The sequence below is a fragment of the Monodon monoceros genome, unplaced genomic scaffold (genome assembly GCF_005190385.1).
Source record: "Monodon monoceros isolate NGI ecotype Baffin Bay Population unplaced genomic scaffold, NGI_Narwhal_1 Super_Scaffold_5, whole genome shotgun sequence".
NCBI lineage: Eukaryota > Metazoa > Chordata > Mammalia > Artiodactyla > Monodontidae > Monodon > Monodon monoceros.
In genome coordinates, this window is record NW_021703782.1 from 86269643 (window position 1) to 86294818 (window position 25176).

The 25176-nt window shown below is 37.2% G+C and overlaps 1 protein-coding gene across 1 annotated transcript in view; it reads left to right on the plus strand.

The window, feature by feature from the left end:
- The window catches only part of TMEM38B (transmembrane protein 38B), a 68480-nt gene that overhangs the window by 14688 nt on the left and 28616 nt on the right, over nt 1–25176 (plus strand). The window contains exons 2-4 of the mRNA XM_029201346.1: nt 6202–6358; nt 23103–23287; nt 24101–24188. Of these exons, the coding sequence (XP_029057179.1) occupies nt 6202–6358; nt 23103–23287; nt 24101–24188 (430 nt within the window). The remainder of the gene's footprint in view (nt 1–6201; nt 6359–23102; nt 23288–24100; nt 24189–25176) is intronic.

Genomic DNA, 25176 nt, shown 5'->3' on the forward strand with positions numbered 1-25176 from the left:
AGAGAGGTTAGAGGTCCTACAAAGAGTCACAAAACTGGTACGTAATCACAGTTATCTCTGTGACTTGTGATAAAACTAAGGGAAATTAATGGTAGTAAAATTATCATACTTACACTCTTGAAATATTGCACATATATTTTTCTGTTGTACAATAAACATTTGTTGAGCATCTACTTTATACTAAAGTTTCTTAGAGTCTCAAGGGGTATCAGTCTTATAGTGGAGCTAACACTTGGGAACAAAAACTAGAACATGATATACTTTAAGAGGAAAGGATAAAATACCGTGAAAGTTGAGGGAAAAGGAAAGTTATTTTGACAGACTTAATCGGAAATGCATATTACATGAGTGAATACTTTGTGTGAAAGCATCAAATTTAGTAAATTTGATTTGGATTGTTTTAGTGGTCAAAGGAAAACTTTTTTGGTATATTTGAATTTGCCTAAGCCTGATTGTTGTGTCAGATGGATGATAGTAATGCTAAATCTTCCATTAGAACAACACTAAGGGATACAGAGGATACAGACATATTCCCTAATTGTATATTTACCAGAAGTAATCAGTTACTTTGGAATGTGTCTTCATAGTAACTGTGTAATGATGGGCCCATTGTAACTCTCATTCACTTAGAGCTCCCATTTCCAGAATGTGTGTGCAGAGCTAACCAGGGTATGGCCTGAGAGAGAGAGAGGGACACACCCACACCCACACAGACAAACACACACAAGGACAAGGTTGGGGGAGAAGAAGGTCTTGAGGGGGAAAAAGCGTGTGCATGTGTAAATAAGCACAGAAAAAGAAGTCTGGAAGTTGCCACCCTACAGAAAATGAGTGTGACTGAAGGGTAGAAGTAGAGAGGAAAGGGTAATTTTCTTTTCTTTTCTATTTACTTCTATAATAATAGTGATAGCTAATAGTTGTTGCTTACTGTTTTGTTTTGTTTTTTTTTAAGATGTGGGAAAGCAGTTACCTTGTTCACTTCACACAGAGAGTAAGTGCTGGAGCCAGGATTTATACCTCGGCAATTAAGCTCCAGAGTCTGGATTCTTAAGCACTCTGTATTGCCTCTCAATGTGAGAATGGCTTAGTAAGGCAGCTAGTGTCCACTGACTAAAAGAAAAGATCATATTCATATATTATGCTGACTAGCCAATGTTCTAAACAGTCATCATCGTACAGGGCAATACCGAACAGTGCCCGTATACATATTTTGATGGATAGCAATATATATGTGTAGAGAGACATAGTGGTGTCACATCTTACATAGGGGTTTGGCTCTATAAAGACAGCATGGCCATGTATCATCAAAATAACTCTTGAATAATTCTTAAGTTTAGGGGAAATTGCTGCACTGGAGATAGACATCCTGTTTTTTAGTAAGTTTTTCAAAACTAGTTTTTCTTCCATATTGATACAAGTCACCATTTCTTGAGTTATCACCAGATGCATATCATTAAACCTTGGCATCACTTCATTTGACGATATATACACACCATCGAAAATTTACGTCTTCCAACTCATGTTCACTCCTGGGCACATTTTATTGTGTGGAATGGTGGGTTGTGCAGTATTTAAATTTTTATCTCCCTCTTTTTTTTTTTCCCATGAGCACATAGAGATGAATTCCCATGTTAGTACAAGTATGACGATATTACCCTACTGAATTCACACATACATTTGTATAGTTTGTTTTGTTGTTTGTTTTTGCATAAAAGGGCCTCTCCCTAAGAGGTAATAACAGTTAACAGTTTGGTTGGGTATTCTTGCAGACCTTCTTTTATGCATTAGCTGCATGTGTACATACCTATAGAAATGTATAGTTTTCTGTTTTCCCCCTGTAAATGATTTCTTACTGTACATATTCATATAAATATGGTTTTCTTCTTGTCACGTCAGTGCATGTAAAGCTGCTACATTGTTTTGAATCGATGCATTATATTCCTCAGATTGGTTATGACATAATTTGCTAAATTTTAATTTAATTATACAATTAACAAACACTTTATTTTAAAGAATTCAGATATAATTAAATAATATAATCAATATAATTAAATAAATTTAAAGCCCCTTTGACCATCTTCCCTACTCCTAAGCTTCTCTCAGGAGATAATAACAGTTAACATTTTGGTGTATTGCAGACCCTTTTCTGTGCATTCCATGTAAATGTATGTACCTATAGAAATGAATAGTGTTTGCATTTTTGCCCATAAATAATTACATGCTGTAATTTTTTTCAACATGATTGTGTTTGGTTTCTTGTTTTTACTCAACAGCATGTCTTGGGGATCTTCCCATGTTGACGTTGATCTACCACACTCTTGAATTGCTCTTGTATAGTATTCCATAGTGCAAATGATCATGGTTTAACTCTTCCTCTGATGATGGTCATTTAGATTGTTTTCATTTTTTTCACAGCATTATGAACAACACTGCTTTCATATTCTTGTATGACACTCCTTGGGCACTTGAGTCAATTTTAAATTTAAAATTTTAATTGATAACTGCCAAATTGTTTTTCAAAATGGCTTTACTTGTTTTTATTCTCACAAGAGTATGTGAATTTCTTCACACCTTAATTTGTTAATATTAAGCTGTAAATTTTTTTGCCAATTGAAGTTGTATGAAATAACATATTTTTAAAATTTCTTTTTCCTTGATTACTGATGAGTTGAGGACTTTCCTTTGTTTAGTTTTTTGGTATATTTATTAGTCATTTATAGTTTCTGCTTTGTGACTTGCCCATTTTTCTGTTGTGTTTGTTGTCTTTTTCTACTGATTTGTTGGAATTTGCCTTATTGGTTAAAAAATTTTATCCCAGTCTTTTGTTATGTAGAAGTTTTAAATTTTGATGATGTCAAACTTGTAAATCTTTTCCTTTATGGCTTTTTTCTGTTCTTAGATTGCTAGATTTTTTAAAGGGGAATGTTGAATTTTTATCAAATGACCTTTTACTTTCTGTCTAAAGGAGTGATCATAATAATTTGTTAGTATAGTACATAATTTTTTTTTTAAAGGTAACAAACTTGTATTCCGAGGTAGGCACTTTTTTTTTTTAACGTGACTTTATTTGGAAAAAATGTCTTTTTTAAAAAAATGTATTTATTTATTTATTTTTGGCTGTGTTGGGTCCTCATTGCTGCATGGGCTTTCTCCAGTTGCCGTGAGCGGGGACCACTCTTCGTTGTGGTGTGCAGGCTTCTCATTGTGGTGGCTTCTCTTGTGGAGCATGGGCTCTAGGAGCGTGGGCTTAATTGTTGTGGCTCACAGGCTCTAGAGCGCAGGCTCAGTAGTTGTGGCGCACGGGCTTAGTTGCTCTGCGGCATGTGGGATCTTCCCGGACCAGGGCTTGAACCCATGTCCCCTGCACTGGCAGGCAGACCCTTAACCACTGTGCCACCAGGGAAGCCCTATAATGAATGATTTTAATGAATTTCTAACTATTGAAACTTCCTTAAATTCTTTGGATAAAATCTACTTGGTTATGATATATTATTCTTTTGAAAAACTAGGTTTCAATTTATTATTGATGTATTTGTGCACTATACTCATAAGTTAGAATGATAATGTATCTTCTTCCTCTCTTTTTTCTTCCCTCCCTCCTTTCCCTCCTCCTTTCCTCCCTGACTCTTTCCCTTCCTCCTTCCCCTCTCCTTCTCTCTTCTTTCTTTTCTCTATAATTTTTTATGCTGCAGTTATGTTGTTTATAGACTGATTAAAGTTTTTCTAAACTCTATAATGGTTATATAACATAAAAATGAGTAATCAAAAATTATTTGGTAAATGTTTTGCATAAATTTATCTGGGTCTAGCACCTTTCTTAGGATAGATAGATCTTGGATTACCCTCTAACTTTTTTCCGTGGTTATTTGTATGTTCAAGTTTCTACCTGTTCGTAAGGGAATTTTGCTAATATATCGTTTTTTAGGAAAATTGTCCATTTCAACTATATCTTCACATTTATTAGATTAAATGCATGTTTTCTTATAATAAAAAAACTCTCTAAAATTATTTCCTTTTTTTTTTGGCTTCTAATATTATGTATTATTTTCATTCCTTCCCCTCTCCCCTCCATTTTTCAGACTTGCTGAACAATGTTCTGTTTTATTGGTCTTTTCCAAGAAAAGCTTTGGGTTGGCTTTATTGATTGCCTATCTCTATCTGCCTGTTTTAGCATCTAATTAGTTTCTACTTTCATTTTTACAGTTTGCTTCTATTTCTCTGGCTGGGTTAAAAAAAATTTTTTTTTTGTACTTTTTCCTTTAATAATTTCACTTACAGAAGAGTTGCCAGACTAGGTCAAGGAACTTGTATATACTTTACCCAGAATCACCAACTACTGACATTTTGCCCCATTTATTTTATTTTTTCCCAGCTTTATTGACATATAGTTGACAAAATTATATATATTTAAAGTGTGCAATGTAATGATTTGATATACAAATACATTGTGATTACCACAATCAAGTTAATTAGCACATTCATCACCTCACAGTTACCTTGTGTGTGTGTGCACGTGTGTGTGTGTATGTGTGGTGACAACACTTAAAAATCTACTCTCAGCAAATTTTAAGTATATAAGATATTATTATACAGTATTATTATTTTTTTGTTTGTTTGTTTTTGGGGTTTTTTTGCGGTACTCGGGCCTCTCACTGTTGTGGCCTCTCCCGTTGCGGAGCACAGGCTCCGGACGCGCAGGCTCAGCGGCCATGGCTCACGGGCCCAGCCACTCCGCGGCATGTGGGATCCTCCCGGACCAGGGCACGAACCCGTGTCCCCTGCATCGGCAGGCGGACTCTCAACCATTGCGCCACCAGGGAAGCCCTATACAGTATTATTAACTGCAGTCATTATGCTGTACATCAGATCCCAAGAACTTATTCATCTTATAACTAGAAGTTTGTACTTTACCATTTCTCTGGATGTTTTTGTCTATGCATAGTATTTTTTCAGAACCACTTGAGTGTGAATTGGAGACATTTTGCCCAGTTACTTCTGATTACTTAAGTGTGTTAATTTTAAGAACCACATTATAGTTATCAAAATCAGGAAGTTTAACAGTGATACAATACTGTAATCAAAGCCACAATCCATATTTAGATTTCATCAGTTGTCCAAAAAGGTCTCTTATAGATGCTCTTTCTCACTTGGGGATATGATTTAGGAAATGCGTTGCATTTAGTTGTCTCTTTAATGTCATTTAATCTGGAACATTCCATCAGCCTTTTTTGTGTGTATTCCTTGACCTTGACATTGTTAAAATATAGGCTAGGTGTTTGTTGTTGTTGTTGTTGTTTTATGCTGTACGCGGGCCACTCACTGTTGTGGCCTCTCCCGTTGCGGAGCACTGGCTCCGGACGCGCAGGCTCAGCGGCCATGGCTCACGGGCCCAGCCCCTCCGCGGCATGTGGGATCTTCCTGGACCGGGGCACGAACCCATGTCCCCGGCTTCGGCAGGTGGCCTCTCAACCACTGCGCCACCAGGGAAGCCCTGTTGTTGTTTTTTTTCAGAATAATGCTCAATTTGAGTGTGTATAATTAAATTAGTTCAGGTTATACATTTTTGGTAGAAATACTATGGAAGTGATGATGTGGTCTTAGTGCATAATATCAGGAATCACCTGATATTGTTAGTTTACAGTGATGTCTGCAAGGTTTGTCCACTGTAAAGTTATTACTTCCCTCTGTAATTAATAAATAATTTGTTAGGAGACATTTGAGATGATGTAAATACCTGTTCCTCATCAGCCTTTCACCTCTGGGTTTATTTTGTTATTCTATTTCAAGCCTGTCATATTGAAATTTTAGTTTATTTATTTCAGGCTTTATTTTCTTACGTACTTAAGATTATAAATTTTTCTTAATGTATCACTTTGACATATTAACCGGCATACTTACAGTAGGGTTGGGAATGAAAGGAGACAGTGGTTGGGGAGATTGTCTTTAATAATGTACTACTAGGAAACTGGCCATAAGATCCTGAACAGAGTATTTTAAAGTTGCCCAAGTCACCCATGTCTTAACAAAATATTTCCAGTGTTGATTTAAAGAACAAAAGATATGTTTTATGATGATCATGATTGTCACACTTATGAGTATGTTCTAGAAAATTATGAAATTAAGTGTGTTTAGTGCCACTGGTACCTCAGGACTTGTTTAATATACAGTATCTCAGATGACATATGTACTTTATCATTTCAGGAGCAGCAGCGATGGCATGGAAGAATCCTCTGTCAAGCTGGTTTACTGCTATGCTCCACTGCTTTGGTGGAGGAATTTTATCTTGTGTACTCCTTGGGGAGCCTCCATTGAGGTTTCTTGCAAACAGCACTAATATATTACTGGCATCTTCAATCTGGTAAGCTGCCATTGTGGTGAATGAACTATGAGACATTTAAAAAAATCTGTAAATTGTTAGTAAATGGAATTTTTTTCTTTAAAAAATATTTTATATTCTTAAAAGTTAATGCATGTGCAAAGGAAGGAACCCAAATAATGCCAAAGGTTTTAAGTGCAAAGTATGTCTCTTTCTCACCCTTCTCCCTTATCCTCTCCCAGAGGTAGGTATTGTTGTCTTATGTATCTTTAGTGGAAGCATTTCAAATATGAAAGGGCATCAAATATTTGACCCCCAACAGTTGATCTTGTGAACCTAACCTATACACACAGTTATACAACGTGATAATCAAGAATGTGACCAACTACACAAAAAGTCCAAGTGATTATGATATTTATGGTAATTGTTTTTGGTAATTGTCATACTCTTTGTTCGATTTTTCAGAGCCTTATGAAATTTAACATTAATTTTATTTTGAATTTAGTTTTGAAGTGAAGAAAAAAATGTTAGTAGGAATTGCTTTGGATTCTTGCAAATTCAGCTTCAGTTATCTTTAAGAGGAATGATACATCAAGTTAAAAAAAAAAAGTGTAATACAAATCAGAGAGCTTTGTTATACCTAAAGCAAAAACCGTGCTTTTGATTAGAAACCATAGCAATGAAATACGTAACATTAGGAGCACTTGAAGTTAATTTTTATTGTGATGATTTTAAATGAATATGTAACCAGTCATAAAAGGGAATATTATAAATAGTAGTAGCAATGGGACACGTAGTGGGAACTAGTGGCAGTAGAAACTATTAAGAGTAGAACAATAAATTTGATAGCTAATATTTATTGAGTTATTACCATATGTCAGCTAAATTCTTTATATTCGTTGTCATGTTTAATCACCAGAGTCCAATGAAGTAGCTATTATTATTTCCATTTGAAAAATGAGAAATCTGAGGCATAGAGGAACTTTGCTGAAATTTTCATATTTAGTAAGTGATTGAGCTAGGACCCAAAACCAGGAAGTTTGACTTTAGAGCCTTGCCACTTAACAGCCACTGGCTCTCATTGATTTGTTTAACCATCTCTTAAAGTATATTCTTCCAGTTGCTATGTGTTTTAGAACATTTTCTCAAGGACTTTTATTTCTATAGCAATATTTTAAAAGGATATTAACATTTTGGAGAATTCTTTTTATGTGTGTAGATGCTTAAACTATATGAAAAGTAGGATATCCAGAATCTGACACTTTTCATCACTTCCACTTCTGCTCCTGTATACTAACTACCACTATTGCTTGGACAGTTGCAGTAGCTTCCTAAGTGTTCTAGCTGCTTCTTTCATTATCCCCCTGAGTCTTTTCTTCACATAGTAGATAAAGTGATTATTTTAAAATGTTAGAACATATTACTCCTATGCTCAATAGTTTCTTATCTTACTACGAGGAAAATTCAAAATTCTTAACGTAGCCTATAAGACCCTATAAAATCTTCCCCTTCCACTCTCTTTGTTGCAATGTCTTTCTCCTGTACGCCTGCTCAGTCTGCGCTAGCCACGTTGGCTTTGCCATTTCTTGAACACAAAGATGTTCTTCTGCCTCAGCGCCTTTGTGCTTGCTCTCTTTTCTCTGTGATGTTCTTTTCCCAGAAGGCTCAGATTTTCTTTTCTTGGAGAGATCGTCTCTGAAAAAAACACCTCCTCTCCCATGACTATCACATCATACTTCTTTTTTTTCCCCTAGATTTATTACTGTATGATGTGTTGTCTGTTTATTTCTTCTCATGTTGGTTTGTCTCACTCCACTAGAATAACAGCCTGTCAGAGAAGGGACTTTGTTTTGTTAACTGTGTGCCAAGTATTGTTCTAAGTTCAGTAAGTACATTGCTAAAGGAACGGACAGCTTGTGTTCTGTTATATGGGAGTTCTGTAATTAGTAGCAAGAAATTACAGATCTTGGTTAGTGATACACTAAATGAAATAAAAGTGCTTGTCTGTAAATATATACTTCCTTGGCTGAAACAAAAAGATATGTTAGAAATGGAAAATAAGAAATGCATTTTTATGTAGTGAATTAATAGTATAGTATTTAATTATTTGTTAACTTGAGATCTTTTATTATGCCCATTTTACATAAGAGGAAATTGAGGCCTGAAGAGTTGGTAAATGACAGGGTCTGGATTTCAACTTAGCATGATCTTAACCAAGAAGAGTTTTCATTATGAACAATATGTGTTTTTTAAAAGTTTTAATTAATATTGAGTAGGTACAAAGGAACATTTATAAAAATATGCAGAGTATAAAGAATTATGATATAATAAAAACTTGTATATCCATCATTTAGATTAAGAAAAGAATTGCCACTTACAAAAATATTTTATTAAAAGATGATGACCTGCTTTCTGAGATTTCCTGGGTCTTTTCCCCTTCCCCAGTTTGGTCTGGACCTTCCCCTTCTTTTGTTCTATCCTGCTCGGTTTTGATTCTACATCAGCAGTTTCTTCTTATTATTGGACTTGTTCTAGAAGGGAGCCTGGGTGGATCAGTTTTCAAAGTTCACAGGGACTACATTGGTCCAACCCCTTCAGACGTTATCATGGACCCTTTGTCTCACCTGGTATTGGAAATGTAAGAATCCTTCCAGTTTCAGCTGTTGTTGTTTTCCAGATTGGCCTGCTGTGCCTTCTAGTGAATTCCCATTAGCTATTTTGAAGCTGTTTTGTTCTTAGGTCCATTAGTTGCCACCTTGCTGCTTTCTTCTTCCTGCCAAGCAGTTTAGTTCTATGTATGCTGGTGATTTGCCTTTACCCATTTGCATTTTGGGATTTAAAGGGATACCTTGTCACATAGTTTTGTTGTAAGTGCTATGGATGGGATTTTGGCTTTGCTATCTAGTTGCCCTGTTTTTATGAGGGGATTTGAAGAGATCAAAATCTAGGCAACTACTGCTGCCACCATCTTCCCAGAACAGTTGCCGTTAGTTTTGATGTCCCCATGTGACCCTCCACCCTCAGCCCGATCCCATCTTCTCTCTTCCTTACTCATAGGTAACAATTACCCTTAATTTTGTACCTTTCATTCCTTTAGTTTTCTATGCAGTTCTGACATATATTTTTCTAAATAATATAGTTTTTGAAAATTTTATAAATGGAATCGTATGTATGTATTTTTCAGTGACTTGCTGTTTTTGTTCAGCCTCTGTTCCTGAGATTCAGTCTATTGTGTATGCTTGTAATTTATTACTTTTCACTTCTGTATAGCTTATCAGAATGAATTGTCATCGTATATTCATCCATTTCTCTGTTGACATAGAGTTGTTTCTAGTATCTTGTCTGTTACAGTATTGCTAGGAACATGATGTACATGGGTAAGATTTTCTCTTGATATAGCTTAAGAGTAGATTTACTGAGTTATAGGGAAAGTGATTTATTTTATTTTATTTTATTTATTTATTTTTTTTGCGGTACGCGGGCCTCTCACTGCTGTGGCCTCTCCTGTTGCGGAGCACAGGCTCCAGACGCGCAGGCTCAGCGGCCATGGCTCATGGGCCCAGCTGCTCCGCGGCACGTGGGATCTTCCCGGACCGGGGCACGAACCCGTGTCCCCTGCATCGGCAGGCGGACTCTCAACCACTGTGCAACCAGGGAAGCCCCAGGGAAAGTGATTTGTAAGCTCTACTAGATAATGAGAAATCATTTCCCAAAATGGTTATAATAATTTACATCTCCACTGTATCGCACTTAATCTAAGAACTGGACTTTACCAATAACTTATATATATACTTATATTTCTCTCCCAAATCCCATCTGTCTGCACTTTTTCCACAGTTAACCTCTACCCTGTGTTTATCTTTGTGTTTTTTAAAAAGGTGTATATTTTATATATGAATATATAAACAATAGATTTTTTTAGTTTTATTTGTTTTTGGCCCTATTTTAAAATGGGGTATTATGCTCTGTATAGTTCTCTAGGACTTTTTTTCATTCAACATTATGTTACTAAGATTCATCTGTGTTTTGCTAGTAGCTATAGTACATTCCTTCTCACTGTTGTATAATCTATTAATATTAATAACTGTATTTTATTTATTCTTCTGATGAGCATTTTTATTGATTCTAGTTGTTGGGCATTACAAAACAGCAAGAGCAGCCACTGATGTAGTACAGACACTTTTCCAAGTGCTTTACATTTATTATCTCATTTAACCTCACAAGAAACTGGTGAGGTAGGCTCTCTATTATTTTCATTTAATAAATGAGGAATCTGAGGCAAGAAGGGTTAAATAACTTGCCCAAGGAATCACAGATATCTAGTAGCTGGAGCCAGCATTCAAACCTAGGCTACCTAGTCCTTTAGTCTGCACTTATACAGTGTATTGTTTTGGACTTGGGAAATACTGGCATTGTCTTTGTGCTCACAGACCCTTAAATATAAAAAATGATGCTTGCTTAAAGGCATAGTATATTTACTGTTTTCTTTTTCAAGGTTTAATGTTGAGAACAAATGTGTAATCTTTGCTTCATTTGATTTTAATTTGGGAAATTAAAATGATGTTTGTAATGTACTTTAAACTCTAGCAAGCTAAAGTAAGGGAGTATGTGAATGTACTTATTGGCAAGGTCATCTTTAGTACAGTAGCTCATAGTGCTCACATTTGGAGATTAGCACCATCTACTGGCAAAGGGAAACAATAACTTGGTATGTTTAATAGTTTGGAAGACAGTGTACCCTTTCATAGGATTTTTCTTTTTGAAAACTGTTTCTGGGGGGGAATAAATATTTTATAATTTCTCTGTGTATTGATTTTTATGCCCCATTTTGTTTTCCTTTAACTTCCAAGTATCAGTTATATATTGCACATTTGCCTGAGACTGCATTTTTATGAGGAAGAGTACAAAAAAAGGTATAGTTTTATAGGTCTGTCATTCTGTAATAGTCTTTTTCAAAGCATATACATAAAATTATTAATTTGTTAGAGTAGTAAGAGCAAGAGCAAAGCTCTTGTATTGGACTAATATGAACTGTATTTAACTTACTGTTCTGTTTTGGCCGAGTTAAGTCATACTGTTTTGGTAGTCAGAGGAGGGAAATTAAGGAAGGGTGAAAACAGTTCTCAGAGACTAACCGTGGGAAGCTCAGCTCTTGGTATTAACCTAAATTCTAATTTCGTCTTTCCTACTTAAACTGGGTTAGCTTTCATTTGTCAGTGAACTCGCATCCTGCTTGGATCCTGTTTTATTTTATTTTATTTTTAACATCTTTATTGGAGTATAATTGATTTACAATGTTGTGTTAGTTGCTGCTGTATGACAAAGTGAATCAGCTGTACGTATACACATATCCCCATATCTCCTCACTCTTGCATCTGCCTCCCGCCCTCCCTATCGGACCCGTCTAGGTGGTCACAAAGCACCAAGCTGATCTCCCTGTGCTATGCAGCTGCTTCCCACAGGCTATCTCTTTTACATTTGGTAGTGCATATATGTCAGTGCTACTCTCTCACTTCGTCCCAGCTTACCCTTACCACTCGCCATGTCCTCAAGTCCATTCTCTATGTCTGCGTCTTTATTCCTGTCCTGCCCCCAGGTTCTTCAGAACCATTTTTTTTTAGATTCCATATATATGCGTTAGCATATGGTATTTGTTTTTCTCTTTCTGACTTACTTCACTCTGTATGACAGACTCTAGGTCCATCCACCTCACTACAAATACCTCAATTTCGCTTCTTTTTATGGCTGAGTAATATTCCATTTATATATTGCCACATATTCTTTATCCATTTATCTGTTGATAGGCACATAGATTGCTTCCATGTCCTGGCTGTTGTAAAAAGTGCTGCAGTGAACGTTGTGGTACGTGTCTCTTTTTGAATTATGGTTTTCTCAAGGTATATGCCCAGTAGTAGGATTACTGGGTTGTATGGTAGTTCTATTTTTAGTTTCTTAAGGAACCTGCATACTGTTCTCCATAGTGGCTGTATCAGTTGACATTCCCACCAACAGTGCAAGAGGGTTCCCTTTTCTCCACACCCTCTCCAGCATTTATTGTTTGTAGATTTTTTGATGATGGCCATTCTGACAGGTGTGAGGTGATACCTCATTGTAGTTTTGATTTGCATTTCTCTAATGATTAGTGATGTTGAGCATCATTTCATGTGTTTGTTGGCAATCTGTATATCATCTTTGGAGAAATGTCTATTTATGTCTTCTGCCCATTTTTGGGTTGGGTTACTTGTTGTATTTTTTTTTATTATTATTATTTTTTTGCGGTACGCGGGCCTCTCACTGCTGTGGCCTCTCCCATTGCAGAGCACAGGCTCCGGACGCGCAGGCTCAGCAGCCATGGCTCATGGGCCCAGCCGCTCTGCGACATGTGAGATCTTCCCGGACCGGGGCACGAACCCATGTCCCCTGCGTCGGCAGGTGGACTCTCAACCACTGCACCACCAGGGAAGCCCCGGGTTGCTTGTTTTTTTTGATATTGAGCTGCATGAGCTGCTTGTATATTTTGGAGATTAATCCCTTGTCAGTTGCTTCGTTTGCAAATATTTTTTCCCATTCTGAGGGTTGTCTTTTCATCTTGTTTATGTTTTCCTTTTCTGTGCAAAAGCTTTTAAGTTTCATTAGGTCCCATTTGTTTATTTTTGTTTTTATTTCCATTTCTCTAGGAGGTGGGCCAAAAAAGGATCTTGCTGTGATTTATGTCATAGAGTGTTCTGCCTTTGTTTTCCTCTCAGAGTTTTATAGTGTCTGGCCTTACATTTAGGTCTTGAATCCATTTTGAGTTTATTTTTGTGTATGGTGTTAGGGAGTGTTCTAATTTCATTCTCTTACATATAGCTGTCCAGTTTTCCCAGCACCACTTATTGAAGAGGCTGTCTTTTTTCCATTGTATATTCTTGCCTCCTGTATCAAAGATAAGGTAACCGTATGTGCATGGGTTTATCTCTGGGCTTTCTATCCTGTTCCATTGATCTATATTTTTGTTTTTCTGCCAGTACCATTACTGAAGGTACTGTAGGTTTGTAGTATACTCTGAAGTCAGGGAGCCTGATTCCTCCCGCTGCGTTTTTCTTTCTCAACACTGCTTTGGCTATTCAGGGTCTTTTGTGTTTCCATACAAATTGTGAAGTTTTTTGTTATAGTTCTGTAAAAAATGCCATTAGTAGTTTGATAGGGATTGCATTGAATCTGTAGATTGCTTGGGTAGTAGAGTCATTTTCACAATGTTGATTCTTCCATTCCAAGAACATGGTATGTCTCTCCATCTGTTTCTTTCATCAGTGTCTTATAGTTTTCTATATACAGGTTTTTTGTCTCCTTAGGTAGGTTTATTCCTAGGCATTTTATTCTTTTTATTGCAGCAGTAAATGGGAGTGTTTCCTTAATTTCAATTTCAGATTTTTTGTTATTAGTGTATAGGAATGCAAGAGATTTCTGTGCATTAATTTTGTATCCTGCTACTTTATGAACTTCATTGGTTAGCTCTAGTAGTTTTCTGGTGGTATCATTATGATTCTGTATGTATAGTATCATGTCATCTGCAAACAGTGACAGTTTTACTTCTTCTTTTCCAATTTGTATTCCTTTTCTTTCTTTTTCTTCTCTGATTGCTGTGGCTAAAACTTCCAAAACTATGTTGAATAATAGTGGTGAGAGTGGGCAATGTTGTCTTGTTCCTGGTCTTAGTGGAAATGGTTTTAGTTTTTCACCATTGAGATCGATGTTGGCTGTAGGTTTGTCATATATGGCCTTTATTATGTTGAGGTAAGTTGCCTCTATGCCTACCTTCTGGAGGGTTTTTATCATAAATGGGTGTTGAATTTTGTTGAAAGCTTTTTCTGCATCTGTTGAGATGATCATATGGTTTTTCTCCTGCAGTTTGCTAATATGGTGTATCATGTTGATTGATTTGCATATATTGAAGAGTCTGTGCATTCCTGGGATAAACCCCACTTGATCATGGTGTATGATCCTTTTAATGTGCTGTTGGATTCTGATTGCTAGTTTTTTGTTGAGGATTTTTGCATCTATGTTCATCAGTGATATTGGCCTGTAGTTTTCTTTTTTTGTGACATCTTTGGTTTTGGTATCAGGTGATGGTGGCCTTGTAGAATGAGTTTGGGAGTGTTCCTGCATCTGCAATATTTTGGAAGAGTTTGAGCAGGATAGGTGTTAGCTCTTCTCTCAATGTTTGATAGAATTTGCATGTGAAGGCTTCTGGTTCTGGGCTTTTGTTTGTTGGAAGATTTTTAATCACAGTTTCAATTTCAGTGCTTGTGACTGGTCTGTTTATATTTTCTATTTCTTCCTGGTTCAGTCTCGGAAGGTTGTGCTTTTCCAAGAGTTTGTCCATTTCTTCCAGGTTGTCCATTTTATTGGCATACAGTTGCTTGTAGTAATCTCTCATGGTCCTTTGTATTTCTGCAGTGTCAGTTGTTACTTCTCCTTTTTCATGTGTAATTTTGTTGATTTGAGTCTTTTCCCTTTTTTCTTGAAGAGTCTGGCTAATGGTTTATCAATTTTATCTTCTCAAAGAACCAGCTTTCAGTTTTACTGATCTTTGCTCTTATGTCCTTCATTTCTTTTTTATTTCTGATCTCATTTTTATGATTTCTTTCCTTCTGCTAACTTTATTTTTTTGTTCTTCTTGCTCTAATTGCTTTAGGTGTAAGGTTAGGTTGTTTATTTAAGATGTTTCTTGCTTCTTGAGGTAGGATTGTATTGCTCTAAGCTCCCTCTTAGAACTGCATTTGCTGCATCCCATAGGTTTTGGGTTGTTGTGTTTTCACTGTCATTTGTTTTTAGGTTTTTTTTGATTTCCTCTGATTTCTTCAGTGATCTCTTGGTTATTTAGTAGTGTATTGTTTAGCCTCCATGTGTTTTTATTTTTTTACAGGATTTTTCCTGTAATTGATATCTAGTCTCATAGTGTTGTGGTCAGAAAAGATACTTGATATGATTTCAGTTTTCTTAAGTTTACCAAGGCTTAATTTGTGAACCAAGATATGATCTATCCTGGAGAATGTTCCATGAGCACTTGAGAAGAAAGCGTATTCTGTTGTTTTTGGATGGAATGTCCTTTAAATATCAATTAAGTCCATCTTGTTTAATGTGTAATTTAAAGCTTGCATTTCCTTATTTATTTTCATTTTGGATGATCTCTCCATTGGTGAAAGTGGGGTGTTAAAGTCCCCTACTATTATTGTGCTACTGTCGATTTCCCCTTTTGTGGCTGTTAGCATTTCCCTTATGTATTGAGGTGCTCCTGTTCTGGGTTCATACGCATTTACAATTGTTATATCTTCTTCTTGGATTGATCCCTTGATCGTTATGTAGTGTCCTTCTTTGTCTGTTTTAATAGTCTTTATTTTAAAGTCTATTTTATCTGATATGAATATCGTTACTCCAGCTTTCTTTTGATTTCCGTTTGCATGGAATATCTTTTTCCATCCCCTCACTTTCAGTCTGTATGTGTCCCTAGGTGTGAAGTGGGTCTTTTGTAGACAGCATATATATGCGTCTTGTTTTAGTATCCATTCAGCCAGTCTGTGTCTTGTTTGGAGCATTTAATCCATGTACATTTAAGGTAATTATCTATGTGTGTTCCTATTACCATTTTCTTAAATGTTTTGGGTTTGTTGTTGTAGGTCTTTTCCGTCTCTTGTGTTTTCTGCCTAGAGAAGTTCCTTTAGCATTTGCTGTAAAGCTGGTTTGGTGGTACTTAATTCTGTTAGCTTTTGCTTGTCTGTAAAGTTTTTAATTTCTCCGTTGAATCTGAATGAGATTCTTGCCTGGTAGAGTAATCTTGGTTTTAGGTTTTTCCCTTTCATCACTTTAAATATGTCCTGCCGCTCCCTTCTGGCTTGCAGAGTTTCTGCTGAAAGATCAGCTGTTAACCTTATGGGGATTCCCTTGTATGGTTTTTGTTGCTTTTCCCTTGCTGCTTTTAATATTTTTTCTTTGTATTTAATTTTTGATAGTTTGATTAATATGTGTTTTGGCGTCTTTCTCCTTGGATTTATCCTTTCTGCACTTCCTGGACTTGATTGACTATTTCCTTTCCTATATTAGGGAAGTTTTCAACTATAATCTCTTGAAATATTTTCTCAGACCCTTTCTTTTTCTCTTCTTCTTCTGGGAGCCCTGTAATTCGAATGTTGGTGCGTTTAATGTTGTCCCAGAGGTCTCTGAGACTGTCCTCAATTCTTTTCATTCTTTTTTCTTTATTCTGCTCTGTAGTAGTTATTTCCACTATTTTATCTTCTAGGTCACTTATCCGTTCTTCTCCCTCAGTTATTCTGCTATTGATTCCTTCTAGAGAATTTTAAATTTCATATATTGTGTTGTTCATCCCTGTTTGTTTGCTCTTTAGTTCTTCTAGGTTCTTGTTAAATGTTTCTTGTATTTTTTCCATTCTATTTCCAAGATTTTGGATCATCTTTACTACCGTTACTCTGAATTCTTTTTCAGGTAGACTGCCTATTTCCTCTTCATTTGTTTGGTCTGGTGGGTTTTTACTTTGCTCCTTCATCTGCTGAGTATTTCTCTGTCTTCTCATTTTGCTTAACTTACTGTGTTTAGGGTCTCCGTTTAGCAGGCTGCGCGTTTGTAGTTGCTGTTGTTTTTGGTGTCTGCCTCCAGTGGGTAAGGTTGGTTCAGTGGGTTGTGTAGGCTTCCTGGTGGAGGGGACTTGTGCCTGTGTTCTGGAGGATGAGGCTGGATTTTGTGTTTCTTGTGTGCAAGACCATGTCCAGTGTTGTGTTTTGGGGTGTCTGTGAACTTATTATGATTTTTGGCAGCCTCTGTGCTGATGGGTGGGGTTGTGTTCCTGTCTTGCTAGTTGTTTGGCATAGGGTGTCCAGCACTGGAGCTTGCTGATCTTTGAGTGGAGCCAGGTCTTTGCGTTGAGGTGGAGATCTCTTGGAGAGCTTTTGCTGATTGTTATTACATGGGGCTGGGAGGTCTCTGGTGGTCCAGTGTCCTAAACTTGGCTCTTCCACCTAAGAGGCTTAGGCCTCACACATGGCCGGAGCACCAAGACCCTAAAGCAAGCCTCCCACAGACCTTCCCGAGGGTACCTTGTTTACAAGAAAACGGCAGGAGGAAGGGGCATAGCTGGGACTGCGCATTCTGTGTCAAATCACCAAGCTGAATTCCTGTATCCTGTTTTAGACTAACTTCTGTTATTTAGCACTCTTCTTTGTCATTTTTTTCTCTATGTTAATTACTTAGATTAAGTCACTTAGACTTAAAAATGTATGAGAAATAAATTGCCTTTTCGTTCCATTTCATGTCTGATATGTTCTAGTCCTTCATTTTTTTTTTTTTTTTTCACCTCCTATGGCATTTGACCCTTTTGAAAGCCCCTCCTGTTTTTTTTGTTTGTTTGTTTTGTTTGGGGTTTTTTGCCGTATGTGGGCCTCTCACTGTTGTGGCCTCTCCCGCTGCGGAGCACAGGCTCTGGACGCGCAGGCTTAGCGGCCATGGCCCACGGGCCCAGCCGCCCTGCGGCATGTGGGATCTTCCCAGACTGGGGCACGAACCCATGTCCCCTGCATCGGCAGGCGGACTCTCAACCACTGTGCCACCAGGGAAGCCCTAGTCCTTCATTTTTGATATGTTTTCTTTAAGCACTTTTCAAGTTAAAAGTTCCATAGATGTTACAATTTTAGTTAAAGGTGAAATTATAATCTTTACAGAAGGAGGGACATGATGATTTCTTAATGAGTGTTTGTTGAGTGAGTCATTGATGGAATTTTTAAAAGGTGACTTGTGTTATAGAGCAGGAATGGCTACTTAGAGCACCACTGGTCTGATCTGCTTACTTGTAAGTCTACTGAGCACAATAAACAGTTGTTCTTTTGCCCTGTGGCTATTTAACAATTGAAACAAGAACTGTTTTCTGTTTAAAATATTAGCATATTGTAGATATACTTTAGAAATACAGTAAGTCCCCTACATACAAACGAGTTCAGTTCTGAGAGCTCGTTCTTAAGTGCAACTTGTTTGTAAGTCCAGCAAAGTTAGCCTAGGTACCTAACTAACAATTGGCTATGTAGTACGGTACTGTAATAGGTGTATAATACTTTTCCACAAATAATACATAAAAAACAAACACAAAAGTAAAGAAAACATTTAAAATCTTACAGCACAGTACCTTGAAAAGTACAGTTGTACAGTACAACAGCTGGCATACAGGGGCTGGCATCAATGAACAGGCAAGAAGCATTACTGACTGGAAGAGGGAGAGGAGGTGGGAGATGGCAGAGCTGAAGGATCGTCAGCAACAGGAGACAGAGGGCAAGCCGCAATTCCACTCACGCCTGACGTTGATGGCACAGGTTCTGGTTCCTTGCTGGATTTAATTCTATCTACCCTCTTGAAAAAACGATCCAGTGGTGTCTGGGTAGTCGCTCTTTTTTTTTTCTCATCGTAGATGACAGTGTAGCCCTGGATTGCATTCTGAATGGCTGCTGCAACCTTTGCGTACCGTTCTATATTCGGGTCCTGTGCCTCAAAAACTAACAGTGCCTCCTCAAATAAAGAAAATCCCCTTGCCATTTCCTGTATCATGAATCTCTTCAGTTCTTCGGTTACTTCTTCTTCCTCTTGTCCCTTCGTCTTTTCTCTGGGCCTCCAATTGCATCAGGTCTTCAATACTAAGCTCCTCGTGTTGCACAGCAAAGGAGTACATTGAAGTCGTCCTCTTGCAGATCTAGCGCCAGCTATTCGCTGAGGGTCACTAAGTTGCTGAAGACCTCTTTGGACTCCTCATCCACCTTCTCAAATCCACGAAAATCATGAACAAACTGTGGGCAAAGGTTCTTCCAAACCCCAGTCGTGGTGATGGCCATAACCTCATGCCAAACAAAGTTGATATTTTTTATGACCTTGTAGATGTTACAGTCCTTCCAAAAATGTTGCAGGGTTGTTCCTGATCCGTCACTCGCCTTTACTGCCTGATGAAAAGTGTGATGTAAATAATATTTCCTGAAAGTTGGTATAACTCCCTGGTCCATAGGTTGGATGAGCAACATAGTATTTGGTGACAGATGCACTACTCTGAGGTTGGGATGAAAATCATCCATGAATGGGGGGTGGCCCGGAGTACCAAAAGAATGTTGAATGGGATGTCCTTTGCCAAGCAATATTTCTCTACCTCTGGGATAAGGTGCTAGAAAAACCAGTCCTGGAAAATGGCCTGTGTAACTCAGGCTTGGGGTTATTACTCTTCCATACAACAGGAAGAGAGCCTTTGGCTATGTGTTTAAGGATTCTTGGGTTCTCTGAATGATAAACTAAGAGAGGCTTCAGCTGCATATCGCTGGAAGCATTGCCACCAAACAACAGAGTTAGCCTATACTTTGCTGCTTTATAGCCTGACATCAGCTTTTCCTCCTTACTGATGTAACTTCAGTCTGGCATCCTCTTCCAGTACAGTTCTGTCTCATCCACATTAAACACCTGCTTGGGTAAATATGCACCTTCATCAATAATTTCTTGAAGTGTTTCAGGAAATTCTCAAGCGGCTACCGTATCTGCACTTGCTGCCTCGCCACTTAGTTTTACGTTGTGAAGGTTGGCTCTGCCTTAAACTGATGAAACCAGCCATGGCTGGCATTAAAAGGTGTGCCCTCTGGTTCTTTGCCATGTTTCTTCTTCAAGTCTTCATAAAGGCTTTTAGCTTTCTCTTGAATCAGCATTAAGCTGAGCAGGACTCAGCGCTGATGCTGATCCTGCATCCACACACTGAGAAGTTTCTCCATCTCCTCCATCACTTTTCCACGCTTCTTCAATATTATTGTTGACATCACCGGCATAGCAGACTTCGTGTTAACATGATCTTGTCCTTGTTCTTTAGAATCGTGCCGATGGTTGAATGATTCGTGTTAGAAGAACGAGCGACATCTACCATCTTTTCGCCTCACTCCACTCAATTATTTTACTTTTGTTTCCGTCCTTATCGCTTGGCTCTTCTTAGCAGTACCAGCTACATCACTGCTGCTTTTAACACTTGCTCCCGGATATCCGGGGCTTGAAATAAAGATACTGTACTACTGTACTGTATACAGTCCTGTGCAGTAAAGTACACAGAACACAACCACTTGTAGAGGACGTATGCGTGTGACAGTGTATGCCAGACACGTGAACTAACTTATGTGATTGGACATGGGAACGCATGTTCACATCTTTGAAGGTTCATAACTTGAAGGTTCAGATATAGGGGACTTATGTATCTGATTGATGCAATAAAGACTTATTTATTAGAAATAGCAGTAATTATAAATTTTAGACCATATGCCATAATGTCACATAGTTGAATATAAAAAGTCCAGGATTGGGACTTCCCTGGTGGTCCAGTGGTTAAGACTCCGTGCTTCCACTGCAGGGGGCACGGGTTTTATCCCTAGTTGGAGAACTAAGATCCCGCATGCCCCGTGACACAGCCAAAAAAAAAAAAGAAGTCCAAGATTGCTCTTGTGATAGTGTAGCCTTTTAACTCATGTTGAAGATAGTCTTGGTGTAGAGAATGAAAATGGGGTCGTGTGTATTATTTTTGTTTTGTTGTTTTTTTGTTTGAGTATTTTGAGCATTCATTACTGCTAAAGTGAAACCAAATCTCCCTGTCTTAATCTAATCTAGAGTGGATACCAAAATATTTTTATTTTATTAAAAAATACATTTAAAAATTACTTAGGTGTAACTCTTTTTTTTTTCCCCTGGCACCTAGCCAACTTCCTGGAAATTTGTTCTATATTTAAAGAGAGACTTGTATAGAGGCTTTCAAAATGTTATATGAACATTAAAGATTTTATATAATACCAGTCATTTTTTAAAAGCTTTTTACTACTTTTAGATAATTTATTCCTTTGTCTCAAACTCTTTAATTATCAGATGATTCTTTGATTTGATATATTTTGTGGTTTGCCTCCTGCTAATTTTTTAACTGTTAATAAATGATTTAACTCAGGCCTACTGTTTTTTTGTTAATAAACTTATTTATTTATTTATTTTTGGCTGCATTGGGTCTTCATTGCTGTGCACGGGCTTTCTCTAGTTGTGGCGAGCAGTGGCTACTCTTCGTTGTGGTACGTGGGCTTCTCATTGTGGTGGCTTCTCTTGTTGCGGAGCACAGCCTCTAGGCCCGCAGGCTTCAGTAGTTGCAGCATGTGGGCTCAGTAGTTGTGGCTCATGGGCTCTAGAGTGCAGGCTCAGTAGTTGTGGCACACAGGCTTAGTTTCTCCGTGGCATGTGGGATCTTCCCGGACCAGGGCTCGAACCTGTGTCCCCTGCATTGGCAGGCGGATTCTTAACCACTGTGCCACCAGGGAAGTCCAGGGCTACTTTTTATTATGCTGAGTTTCAGGGGGTAACAAGATGAATGATTCCTGCCATCTAAGGACTGTTATAATTTGAATATTATAGCCTTTATATATTATAAAGAAAAATGTCTAAAGAGCTGTGTTGAAGTATAGGAACCAGTTGTTTTAGTTGTACAGAACCATCAGAATTTAGTCTGAACTGAGAATATTAAATAAAACAAAACTCCCAAAGTCAATGTATATGGTAGTATTTAAGTGCATCTTGAAGAATAGGAAGGAATTGGTAAGTGGAGTTGAAGAAGAGAGGGTGCTTCAGGCTGAACAAACCATTTCATCTTACATTGGGTCCCTGAAGCAGTGTTTTGGCAAACAGGATTTCATATTCCATGAATACTGTTAGGAATTCAGACTTTATGAGCCATGAATTACAATAAGGTTAACAACTTCTTTTAGAAGAGATAGAGTACTTCTTTCTTGCAGTGTATTCTGTATCAAGATAAATGTTCTGCTTTAAGCACAAAATTGTCTGCCAGAGAGTATTTTAGGAATGGGGGGAAAAAGTGCTGTGTTTTCCAATCAACAGTACTGTTAAATTGTTGAACAGGTGTTTAGAACAAATGAGGCTTCAAAAAATAATTCACCTGAGGAGGAGTGAATTATTCTTAAACTAACGTCACAATTTAATTGGTTAAAACTTAAACTTACTCAACTAAATTGAAGAACAAGCTTCATATTCTTTTAGCCGTATGAAAATAAGTTTTTCCTTAACACGAGTGAATCTGTCTCCTTGAGAGCAATGACCTTTCTCTGTATAGGTTGCAGTTTATGCACAAAGGGGCACAGGTGAAGATGTAAGTGGGATTGAAATGGTGTCCCTTGCTCAGCTACTAAGGTCCCTTTTCTAATTCCTTTTCCAAAGACAAAGGCACCCTACCTAGAGAAGCCCAAAACCAGAAGTGATTATACACTTGCTTAATTTTGTTGGTGGATTCAGCACTTAGCTTCTAGACTAGTGTAGTCACAAATTAGGAACTCAGTGAATACTTTTTGCATTTATAGAGTACTTAGAAGTACAAAATTTATATTCCCCTTTGATTATGACTTGTTGGCAGATTATTTTATGTGCTTCATGTGATTTTAAAAAATTGACTTTGGGACTTCCCTGGTGGTCTATTGGTTAAGATTCTGTGCTTCCACTGCAGGGGGCACGGGTTTGATCCGTGGTCAGAGAACTAAGATCCCACATGCTGCACGGAGTAGCCAAAAAAAAAAAAAAAAAAAAAAAAAATTGACTTTACCCAATCTGTGGTCTTCTTGCAGTCAAATTCCATGTTTATATGGATAATTCCATTTGTTGTGTTTTATCAAATTGTTATTGCTGATATTCTGGATTTTTATTTTTGTTCTTCTGATTCCACTCATGTATTAAAATATTTAAATTTTAATTTCAGGTATATTGTATTTTTTTGCCCCCGTGACCTTGTTTCCCAGGGATATTCATTCCTACCTGTTCAACTCTTGGCTGTGGGAATGAAGGAAGTGACCAGAACTTGGAAAATAGTAGGTGGAGTCACCCATGCTAATAGCTATTACAAAAATGGCTGGATAGTCATGATAGCTATTGGATGGGCCCGAGGTAATATTAACAATATGTTCATAAATATTCTGTTATTGGTGTACTACAACTACTGAACAATTCTCTAGTTAAATTAATGGGGACCACATACTTTAATAACAGTCTTTTTTGGCAGATGGAAGCCTTGTTTCTGTTGGCTGGTAAAGTTAATTCAAAACTGGCACTATTCACTAGTACTAGTCATCAGCCATTCTTTTGAGCCTGATTGTCTTAAAAATAGAATATTTATTATTGGTTTGATTAGAAGCCATAACCAGAGGGATTTGTAGTTAATGTGTAGCCACCACCATAAATAAAACAAGTTTACATAAGAAATTATGTGGCACGTGTAATTCAAAAACTTTGCTCTGTTTTTTTTTTTTTCTCGCTTTTTTCATCCTGAATAACCTGAAATAGTAAATGTGATTGATTATGGGTTCATGTTCACTCTGCATTACCTACCTTTATTGTATGTTGGAACTGAATAAATTTCTCAATCTGTTGTTATAGTGTACTGCACCTAAAACTAAAATTAGGAAAGGAAGTGATAAAGCAGAGAAGTTTATTTTTTCAGGTCAGAAACAAATCTCTAGCCACATCTCTGTCTGAGGCCCCAATTTTAACCTTATTTGTAGTACAATAGACAGTTGCCATGAAAGAATTGTAATTGTCTCTGTATCATAAATGTACAAGACAACTTTTTTCTCCCTCCCAAGAATCATATTTTGGAGTTGATTTTGGAATTTTAAGTCAAAAGATAGAATTATGGCTTTATTTCATATATTTTCTCAAGAAAATTGGTTAAGTATTCTTGTTTTATCTTGTTCTTTTTAGGTGCAGGTGGTAGCATTATCACGAATTTTGAGCAGTTGGTAAAAGGCAGTTGGAAACCAGAAGCTGATGAATGGCTGAAGATGTCCTAGTGAGTTGGTATAGACTGTACTGAGACTTAGCCTTTTATCCTTAGATCTTACCAGTTTATTTAAAAACACATTTTGGGATCTCTAAATGTGGATGAAACAAACAAATAAATAAAAGGATAATGGGAAGAAAACCAGGAAACCTAAGTTTTTCAAGAAGTCTGCTCTCTTAAATGTAGCTTTTAAAATAAATATTGATTCCTTTTTCTGTGGGTTCCTCCTCTTAGAAAATAAAACCAAACAAAAACTCTTGGATTATTGTAGAACTGTGGGAAGAGTGTGTATTTGTGGAGCAAGAACTACATAGGAAGAGAATTCTCTGGAATCAGTTGCAGGCTCTTGGCATTTTCATTAACTTTCACCCAGATTTCAAATTATTCATAGTTCCTGGTAGTAAAATGTCAAGCTTATGGTAACAGTCAATACATTATCGTAAAGCCCTGTTAGTTGCTTTAAAAGTGAGAGGTGAATTTAACTATTGGGTTGGCCAAAAAGTGCCTTCAGTTTTTAAGTAAAAAAAAAGACACTTTTTTCATTTTTACCAAGAACTTTATTGAACAATGTACTCAACCTTTTGTTCCACTACCTTCTGCCATTTTTCAGGCAACTTCATAATTACATCTTCCCAAAACTTTTTATGTTTTTGAGCAAAGAACTGTTCCAGGTGCCTTTTACAGTCTTCCAGGGAATTGAACTTTTTTTCCATTAAAAGAATTTTGTGAAGACCGAAGTAAATGGAAATGCGAAGGTGCAATGTCTGGTGAACATGGCAGATGAATCAGAACTTCCCAGCCAAGCTGTAACAGTTTTTGCCTGGTCATCAAAGAAACATGCAGTCTTGCGTTATTCTGATGGAAGATTATGCATTTTCTGTTGATTAATTCTGGACACTTTTCATCTAGTGCTGCTTTCATTTGGTCTAATTGGGAGCAGTACTTCTTGGAATTAATCTTTTGGTTTTCCGGAAGGAGCTCATAATAGAGGACTCCC